The sequence below is a fragment of the Perognathus longimembris genome, chromosome 2 (assembly GCF_023159225.1).
Source record: "Perognathus longimembris pacificus isolate PPM17 chromosome 2, ASM2315922v1, whole genome shotgun sequence".
NCBI lineage: Eukaryota > Metazoa > Chordata > Mammalia > Rodentia > Heteromyidae > Perognathus > Perognathus longimembris.
In genome coordinates this window covers 64,755,570-64,766,162 of record NC_063162.1, presented here as the reverse complement: position 1 = coordinate 64,766,162, position 10,593 = coordinate 64,755,570, and the positions used below count along the sequence as shown (strand labels likewise).

At 44.4% G+C, this 10,593-nt stretch overlaps 1 protein-coding gene across 2 annotated transcripts in view; it reads left to right on the top strand.

The window, feature by feature from the left end:
* Nudcd3 (NudC domain containing 3) overlaps window positions 1–10,593 on the top strand; it is a 99,318-nt gene that overhangs the window by 74,707 nt on the left and 14,018 nt on the right. For both annotated transcript variants that reach the window (XM_048339347.1, XM_048339346.1), the window contains exon 4: window positions 5,027–5,170. In XM_048339347.1, coding sequence (XP_048195304.1) covers window positions 5,027–5,170 — 144 coding nt within the window. The remainder of the gene's footprint in view (window positions 1–5,026; window positions 5,171–10,593) is intronic.

The following is a 10,593-nucleotide window of genomic DNA, read 5'->3' as shown; positions in this document are numbered from 1 at the left end:
TAACTTCTGGAATTTTCCCTTTTTTGTGTGCTTGTATTGGGGCCTGAACTCAGGGCCTGGGTGCTGTCCCTGTGCTTTTTTGCTCAAGGCTAATGCCCTACCACTTGAGCCACAGCTCCACTTCCAGCTCTTTGGTGGTTAATTGGAGATGACTCTCATAAACTTTCCTATACAGGCTGGGTTTGAGCTGTGATTCACAGATCTCAGCCTTCTGAGTAGTTAGGATTACAGGTGTGAGCCACTGGCACCTGGTCAGAACTTGGCAATTCCTATGTAGTCATATTTACCAGTTCTGTTAAAAAATGCTTTCTGGAACTTGAATTCAGCATAGAAAGTAACACAGTGCATTTTTATAGTTTCTTTAATATTCTGTTACTTGAACTTTTGCAAATTATGTGCTTTGCTTTTCTTCCCATTAGAGCAGCTTTGTCGAAATTCTAGTGGTTTACAGTTTGTTACAGAAATAAAAAAAATTAATAAAAGGTCCTTTTCTGTGGCAATTTGTGTCTTATCACATTTGTTAGTAGCAAACAGTTTACCATGGTATGAATTATACCACTAGCAATTGGTCTTCCCTGGTATTTATTAGATAGACACTCCAAAATTCAACTGTTCAAAAAAATACCCGGGAGCTCAATGGTGGTGGGTTTTGCCAAGCATGAAGGAGGTCCTCTATTTATAGATTAGCACTTCAAGAAGAAAAAAGAAAAAAGTGAAACAGTAAAACCCAAACAACAAAACCAGTGAACTTGCAATGAGACAAATTAGAGATTTTTTTTTTTTGACATGGCATTTTTACAAACAAGTCTTGGTTATATGCACTGTCTGTTGTGTGTGGGTGAGAAGGTGTGTTGGGGGGGGGGGTGCCTTGTGTTTTAAACCAGCTCTGGAATTGAATATAACTTTCTGCTCAGCTAGTATGTATGTGCTCATGGGAGCTGTCTACACTCAGCACACTTGCACGCCCTCTTACTCACTACTCAGGCCTCAACATTGCAGCTCTGGTCCTCTGCCACCTCAGGGTGGCAGGTTTTTCTGCCATCTTTTTTTTTTTTTTTTTGCCAGTCCTGGGGCTTGAACTCAGGGCCTGAGCACTGTTCCTGGCTTCTTTTTGCTCAAGGCTAGCACTCTGCCACTTGAGCCACAGCACCACTTCTGTCCTTTTCCATATAGGTGGTGCTGAGGAATCGAACTCAGGACTTCATGTATACGAGGCAAGCACTCGTATTCCCATATGAGCCATTTCCCAACTCAGGGTGGCAGGTTTTGTCTTTGACACACATTTCCCTGAACCCAAGTGGACCATAAGATTCTTCCTGAGATAGTTTTAGTTGCTCTCCAGATGCCTTGCTCATCCTTCACTCATGTCCCAGGATGCTGAGATAAGGTCTGGAAAGAAGGAGCCATCTTGGTGTTCTCTCTACACACATACACAAACCTGCACCTTCTTTTCCCCTCTATCACACCTCTACCATCTATTCACATAGAATTTCAGTTCCCTTAAGAGTTTTGTTTTTTAAAATAAAAAATAATTTTAGCTCTTACATTTAGGCCTTTGGTCCACTTTGACGTGTGTGTGTGTGTGTGTGTGTGTGTGTGTGTGTGTGTGTGTGTCAGGGCCTGGGCTCTGTCCCAGGGCTTTTGTGCTCAAAGGTATTGCTCTACCACTTGAGCTACAGCTCCATACCTGGTTCTTTGGTGGTTAGTTGGAGGCAAAGATCTCACAGATTCTTCTTGCCTGGGCTAGCTTTGAACTGTGATCCTCAGATCTCAGCCTCTTGAGTTGCTAGGACAACAGGCCTGAGCCTGAGCTGCCTGTGCCCAATGTGGCGTGAAGTCCAACTTCATTTTGAGGGAGTAGGCCAATTAGACTTTTTGTATGTGGATATCCATTTGTCATAGTACAATAAATTGAAAACAAACATTGTTCTCCATTGAGTTGTGTTGTTACCCCTGTCTTAAGTTAATAAACATTATTGTAGGGTTTGTTAATGTATTTTAATTATATTCCATTTTTCTGTATGTCTATCTTTATGCCAATACCATAATGCTGTGATTACTGTGGCTTTTTAATTTTCTTTTTTGAAGTCTGTGGCGAGACAGGGTTTCACTATATGATCTATCTCAGGCTGCCTGCCTATGTAGCTTCACTTCACTGTGTATTCCATACTGGCCTTACACTCAAGATCCTACTGTTTCTACCTACCAAGCATTAGGACTTCAGGTATATGCCACCATACTTGACACATAATCTGGCACATACATTGACATTTCTCTAGACTTTTGTGTGTATGTGTGTGTTTTTGTGTACATGTGTATACATGTTAAGTCAGCACTGTATCAGTGAGTTATATGCCTAGATTTTTTTTTTACATTGGCCTTACAATGAGATTTCTGTTCTGCATTAAAGTTTTCTGTTGGTTAAAATGGTGATTTTTGCTAGGTGCTGGTGGCTCAAACCTGTGATCCTAGCTACTCAGGAGGCTGAGATCTGAGGGTTGTGGTTTGAAGCCAGCTCAGCAATAAAGCCTATAAGACTCTTACCTTGAATTAATCACAGAAAAAGCTGGAAGTGGCACTGTGACTCAAGGGGTAGAGTGCTAGTCTTGAGCAAACAGGAGCTCAGGAAGATTTTTCTAGAGTAGTATTTTATTCCCTGGTTGTTTTATAACTTCTTTTTTTGGTTATCAGTGTTTGTAATTATTTCTGATAATGCCAATTTCATTTTAATAACATACAGAACTATTCAGTTCCCTTTCTGTATATTCCATTTTGTAGATGCTACTTGTGCTTTGTGCAGTTACCTTTTATAATAAAATAAATAAATAAAATAAGAGAGAAAAAACACAAGCAAAACAGAATTAGTATCCGGGGGGGGTGCTGGTGGCTATAATCCTAACTACTCAAGAAGCTGAGATCTGAGGATCACGGTTCAAAGCCAGCCCTGGCAGAAAAGTCCCTGTGAGACTCTTATCTCCAATCAACCATTCAAAAACCAGAAGTGGAACTGTGCCTCAAAGTGGTAGAGCAGCGCTGGCCTTGAGCAATAAGACTTCAGAGAACACCCAGGCCCTGAGTTCAAGCCCCACAACTGCAGAAAAAAAACAAACCACAAAACCAGAATTAATGCTGTCTTCTGTATTTCCCTATTCTAGAGCTCTACTTTGAATGTAATATACCGTGTAATGACCTCTCATTCCAACCACAAGAAAGACTCATATTGCATGTAGGAATTGGCAATAGGTCTGCTAACAGTGAATCATCTTAAGTTTTGTTTATCTGGGGATATCTTAATCTTCATTTTGGAAGAGTGATGTTGCTGGATGTAGAATTCTTTGTTGAAGTTTATGTTTATTTTGTCGTTGAGCTCTTGGAATGCCTCACCCCACACTTCCTCTCAGCCCGCACAGTGTCTCATGAGAAGACAACTATTGCTTTTACAGAGAATGCTTCATATGTGATGGATGGTTTCATTCTACATCTTTGCATTTGGATTTTTTTTTTTTGCCAGTCCTGGGGCTTGAACTCAGGGCCTAAGCACTGTCCTTGGCTTCTTTTTGTTCAAGGCTAGCACTCTGCCAATTGAGCCACTGCGTCACTTCCGTTTTTTTTCTATACATGTGGTCTGAGGAATCAAACCCAAGGCTTCATGTATGCGAGGCAAGCACTCTACCAGTAGGCCATATTCCCAGCCACGGCATTTGGATTTTTGTATAGCTTGATTTTGATGGTCTAAATCCTAATCTCTTTTAAATTGTCTATTTGGAATTTATTGAGCTGCTTTGATATGTAGGTTAATTTCTTGTGTCAGATTTAGGAAGTTTGATGCCATTGTTTCAAATATTCTTCTGCCCTTTCTTTTCTTTCCTTATACCTGTAAATCCTGTTTTACAAATAATGGTATGTTCCATGATACTGCTTGGATTTCTGAAGCTCTGTTTATTTTTCCTTATGCTTTTTACTTTCTATTCCTCAAATTGGATGATCGCAGTCAAAGTTTATTGATTTGATTTCTAAATGCAGAGATCTACTTTTGCCTTCCATTAGTGATTTTTTTTTTTACATATCCTCACTCTAGTTACTTTGTAACTTTCATAATATTTGACTCTTTTTTTTTTAAATATCAGAAGAGGAGGAGAGAGGGAAACCACAAACTGATCTCCATCTCTTTGTTGATCTCATATTTTTCCTTTGGTTCTTTGCACATTGTTTTCTCTAGCTTTTCAAGCATATTTAAAAATAAGTGGTTTAGGGGCTGGGAATATGGCCTAGTGGCAAGAGTGCTTGCCTCGTATACATGAAGCCCTGGGTTCAGTTCTCCAGCACCACATATACAGAAAACGACCAGAAGTGGCTCTGTGGCCCAAGTGGCAGAGTGTTAGCCTTGAGCAAAAAGAAGCCAGGGACAGTGCTCAGGCCTTGAGTCCAAGCCCTAGGACTGGCAAAAAATAAATAAATGGTTTAGTCTTCTAACTATGTCAAGGCTTCCTAGATTGTTGATTGTTTTCATCTCCTTCCTATGGGTCATACTGTATTTCTTTATAAGTCTTGAAACTAAAATAACACAATGTGGTGGCCATGGAAATCAGATTCTCCCTTCTCCACTTGATTATTACTGGCATCTCAAATTGTTGCTCTTGTTTGTTTAACCTGAACTTAACACTTACTGGTAGTTGGGAAGTTTGTTTGCTTGTTTTGTTTTTGGTACCAGTTCTAGGGTTTGAACTCAGATCCTAGACACTGTCCCTGAGCTCTTTTAAAAGCTCAAGGCCACTACTTGAACCACAGCTCTACTTCCAGCCTTTTGGTGTTTAATTGGAGATGAGAAGCTCACAGCCTTTCCTGGCCCTGCCCCTGCCCCATCCTCAGATCTTGGCTTTTTTGGTAGCTAGGATTTACAAGCATGAGCCACCAGCTGTTTTTGTCTAAAGGAGTTGAGAAGTGCAATAGCTGTAGTGTGTAGACAGGTGCAATGCATTACTACCACCCTCAGTGGCAAGTTGATTTTCTTCCGCTCTATTCTCAGGTCTCAGTGGCCCTCAGCAGTGGCTCTATCCGTGTAGCTGTGTTGGAGGAAAATGGGGAACGCGTCCTCATGGAAGGGACTCTCACCCACAAAATCAACACCGAGAGTTCCCTTTGGAGCCTGGAGCCAGGGAAGTGTGTTTTGGTAAGTGTGAGCACCTGGGTGCAGCGCTTGCAGGTAGGTCTCAAACCTGCCATGAGACAGAGCCCTTAGGCCTGGTCTTTACACTCAAGGAGGGAGGTTGTTGATTTTGAAAGTTGGGGCCAATGGAGTTTCCTGAGCATTTTGTATACTGCTCAGAGTACATCTTCCCATTTATATAGTCACCAACCCTCATGTGCTTGAGACCATCACTCTCCTTCAGTAGGTGAAAATTCAGGGTGACATACCCTGATGTCAGTCTGGAGTGTGCAGTTAATGAATTAAAACAGGGCCATTTAACCAAGAGGCAGAGCATAGCTTTGAGTATAGGATGGTGGGAATCCAAATGAACAGCTCCACTTATTACCAGTTAACAGATCACAAACTGTGCCGTACTCCCAGGCCAGGTCTGTGGTCAGCTCAGTCTCTTCTCCTGTGATAGCTTCGGTCCCATTTAGTGGTGACTGACACCAGTAGAGATAAGACATCCCAGTGGAGGCTTCCTACCAGAAAACAAGTGCATAACACATTTTGGATTAACTTGTTTCTTCTTTCTTTCTACTGGAATGCTTAATCAAGGAATAAATTGAAAAGAGAAACATTAAATCTGGATAAAAAGCTTTGAAGTTTTATATAGACATAGTCTTCATATGAAGAAGGGACTTTTTTTTTTTGCCAGTCCTGGGGCTTGAACTCAGGACCTGAGCACTGTCCCTGGCTTCTTTTTGCTCAAAGCTGCCACTTGAGCCACAGCACCACTTCTGGCCTTTTCTGTATATGTGGTGCTGAGGAATCAAACCCAGGGCTTCATGTATACAAAGCAAGCATTCTTGCCACTAGGCCATATTCCCAGCCCCGAAGAAGGGATTTAATAAAGGAAGAAACATGTATCTGTTCAGTTTCTACAAGACAGTCTCAGTTGGTGGCCTCCCTGGGGCCATTCTGACTACTACCAGCAGAGAGGACAAAAAGCCTGGCAGGTCAACAGGGGCTCTGTCCTCTGTTCTGGTGGCTCTTGTGCTCAGAGAGAGATGTGCACCCAGGGACTGTGAGCTCACTCATGGAGGCTTTGCCATTGCCCTAGGTATGTACCTTAGTGCTGCCTCTCTCCTCCAGAGGTCTTCCTAGGTCTGGGTATGGTATGTGGAGTTCTCAGCAGTGGGGCTGGGGCTAGCTCACCTCTGGTTCTGGTTCTACCAGGTCCACTGACAACCAGTGTGATGATGCCCATGAGGACTGGCACAGGGCATCAGCTAGTCCTTGTTCTGTCTCAGTTCGCTGTGTGCCCCCCTCAGGGGTAGTAGTTGGCAGCCCGAGAAAAAGAAAAGTGCTCTCATATCCATAATATGACCACTGTCTCTGTGAAGGTTCACTTTGGATGTCAGTATGACTGGACCAGGAGAACTGCTGAACTATGCCATATACATGTTTCTCTGGATACTGTTTCTAGACAAGATTGGCATGTGGGTCAGCAGTCTGATTGGGCAGGACCTGCCATGAATATGGGCTAGGGCCCCAATGTGCCAGGAAGTGGAAAAGGAGAAGTTTGTGTACATCTGCTGTTTCTCCTCCCCCTGCTTCTGTTTGTGCTCTGGGATATCAGACTCCAGATTTCTTGGCCTTTGGACTTCAGGACTCATACATATATCCCAGTGAGCTCTTGGGCCTTTTAGTCTCAAACTAAGGCTGCTTAGTAGGTCTCTGGTTCTGAGGCTCTGACATTCTGAACTCTTGTGGAGAGTTGTGCAATTTGTGGCCCTTGTGTTTCTAGGCCACAAACAGGCCTAGAGAGTTGTACAGTTTTAAGCCTCTGTGATCATTGGTTCTGCCTCTCTTGAGAACCCTAATGCAGCCCTGTTATCATGGTAGCCAAGTGCCTTGTCCCCTCACCCCTCATGTATAAAATCAATGTATTAATTAGCAAAGAGGTGCAAATGGTGCAGTGGCCGCTCAGCAAATGTAGACCCTGAGTTCAGTCCCCAGTACCACTAAAAAGAAAGAAATCAAGCCTGTGCCTTAAAAATGCAGTGCTGCCAGGTGCCGGTGACTCATGCCTGTAATCCTAGCTACTCAGGAGGCTGAGATCTAAGGACTACTGTTCAGAGCCAGCCTAGACAGGAAAGGCCGTGAGATTCTTATCTCTAATTAACCACCAGGAAACCAGAAATGGTACTGTAGCTCAAAGTGGTAGAGCACTGGCCTTGAGCAGAAGAGCTTAGGGATAGTGACCAGGCCCTGAGTTCAAGGCCCAATACCAGCACACACATATGTGTATGTGTGTGTGCGCGCACACACACACACACACACACACACACACACGTGGAGCTTGGCCATAAAGTCACACTTGCCTTCCTGGAACTTTCCCTGGAGAAGGCTTGGCCTGAGAGGGCTAGGAATCGTGGCTCTCCAGCTAAGGAGGAAGGAAAATTGAGGAGCAGGGGATCTGGCCACAGTGGTTTTCAGAAGCGAACATATAGGAAGATAGATGTAAGAAATGAAGCTCCTATCCAAAAAATATGGTACTTATACACAATGGAATACTACATAGCGATTAGGAATGGTGAAATATTGTTATTCGCAGGGAAATGGTCAGAACTCGAACAAATAATGTTGAGTGAGACAAGCCTAGAACACAGAAAACAAAGGGGCATGATCTCCCTGATATATGACTGTTAACAAAGGGAGACAGAGAGACAGTAGAGACCAAGTCTGTGAATACTGTATATGTTCTTGATACATTGTATATTGTATATACGTCTACCTGACCTAGACAAGGGATAGAAAAACAGGACATAAGATATCACAAGAATTGTACACACTGCCCTACTATGTAACTGTACCCTTTTTGCACAACACCTTGTAAAAAAATTTATGTTCAATTAATAAACAAATTAAAAAAAAAAAAGAAATGAAGCTCCTAGGTGCTGGGCATATACCTCCTCCTCCTGGCTGAAGAACAGCAGGCCTGAGGCCCTCCCTGCAGTGGATGAATGTAGGATGGACCTCTCATTTGCAGTGCACCACCCACAGTTCCTAGTCTCCCACCCACAGGCTTCCTCAGGCCTGTCCTCAGCATCTGTGTCTACTATAGTCTAGGCTTCTCTATGTCCCCACTGCTGTTTGGCCGTGCACCTGCTACCTGACAGAGTTGGAACCAGCTACAGACCGGAGTGCCTACATTACACAAACATGGAACCCATGTGTGCTCTGCCAGTTATGTGAGGGCCTAGAGAAGAGCTCCTGGAACTGAGCTGCTGCCTGAATCCATTCCTTTGGTCCCTCTGTCACTGTTGGTGGACAGATTGCATTTCTACTTCAGTGAAGGGACCAAGAAGAAGAGTCATGCAGATGTTGTAAAGCTCTTGCTGTGGTTCTGCCATCAGCCCAGTCCCTGACCTGCACAGGTGAATTGCTTCCTGCTGGGCACAGGGCTCTGCCTGCCTCCACCCACTCTCAAGCATTCAGCCTCAGCCAGCAAATGCCTTGTGTGGTAAGGGTTGGCTGCATTCTTGATTGATTGATAGATTGATTAATTAGTGACCTTTGGGGCCACAGTTTTTCTTCTGATCACATATCTCAGGTAATCCTGCAAATCAGTTGAGCAGATTGTCTGGATTCATGAAGATCCTGTTTGCCTTCCTTGCGCCACCGCACTGCATCTGCTGTGTAGAACTTGGCACACTGCCTCTTCTGAGCAAGTAGATGTGGAGAAAGAAGCTTGCCTAGCAATTGGGGCTGGGCTTTGAGCCATCACTGTGGCCACTCTGGACTTCATTCCTGTCCTCTGGACAAGTAGTGCACCTGTCCTGGCTGTTTCCCACATCTGTTGCTTGCATATTGTTGCATGCCTGTGTGTGCAGATATACAGAGGGACAAGAGGAGTGAGTAGAGTGCCTGCTCCTCAGGTCCCAGAAGATGTCCATCAACATGGCTTATTTTGGAGAAAGGATCTTTGCAGGTGGGCTTCAGCCTAAGATGATCAAGGTGAGGTCATCCTGGATCCTGGTCCTAAATCTTGGTAAATATCCTTATAAAGACCCAAGAGAAGACAAACTTAGAAAAGGCCACATAAAGACTAGACAGAGAGGTGGGATTGTGGCTTAGCGGTAGAGTGCTTGCCTAGCATACATGAAATCCTGGGTTTGATTCCTCAGCACCACATAAATATAAAAGGCCAGAAGTGGCGTTATGGCTCAAGCGGTGGAGTGTTAGCCTTGAGCAAAAAGAAGCCAAGGACAGTGCTCAGGCCCTGGGTCCAAGCCCCAGGACTGGCAAAAAAAAAAAAAGATGAGGCAGAGACTGGAGTGATGGGGGTGACAAACCAAGGGAGCCACCAGAAACTGGAAAAGACAGGAAGGGAAAGGTTCTCCTCTGAAGCCTTCCTGGGAACACAATCCCACCAATATCTTGATTTTGGACTGCTGGCCTCTAGAACAGAACGTGTGCTGTTTCAAGCCCTGGTTTGTGGGGTTTTAGCAGACCTGGGATACTCAAGCAGAGCTTCCCTTGCAGCTGGGGGGGTGGAGGGTGGTATTTGGAGCTGGTTCTATCAACGCTCTCCCTCCCAATTCTGCAGTAAGAGTTTCTGACCTTCTCATCTCTTGCCGTACCCATGCAGACATGCCACTTCTATAGTACCTTCATGTGGCCTGTTTCCTCCTCCCTGTTGTGGTGGATCCCACACCAGACAGCCAGGGCAGGCAGAGGTGGCTGCTAAAACTGTGTGACAGTTCTGCCTCCCCTCTTCCCTCCCACACTGAGAATGTTAAATGAGACTTCTTGACTCAGGCAAGCTCCGTGCCTGGTTACAGAGATGTAAAATCAGTTGTGGTAACAGCGCCAGCTCCTTTTCCCTATATCTCATTTGGTTCCAGAAGCCAGGCACTGGGCTTGTGCATTGTCCTTGTTTCTTCCTCCCCATGGAGAGCTGCCGGGCTGCCCTCTGCCCAGCGTGGGTGGCTGAAGGCAGGCGGCAGAGCTCTGCTGGGGGAGCCTTTCAGACACATCTGCATGGGGATGTACACTTCTCCACATGTACATCTTCATGTGCTGACAGCATGTACACATAAGCCATTTAACATTAGTGAAATAGCTCTAAAACATTCTCTGGGGAAGGAGACATTGAGGCTCAGGCTTTAAAACTCAGTGCAATGTGTTTGTTTATGATTTTTTTCAACCCTGTGAGTATTTTTATACAAGCTGCAGATCCTCCTCCCTCTCTGTCTGAGATGATTTGCTGAAGTTATTATTTCTCAGAGTGGAATTCCAGGGTAATTGCAGTCTACAAGCTGTTTGCTGTCCCCCTCACCCCACCCCGAAAAGGGAGCGCTTCTGGAGTGTGGCCTGCATCCTATTCCCACTGCCAGGGACTTCTTAATTTTCCCTTTGCAAGTTTATCTGGACACCTCCCATTGTTCCTTTTGGTT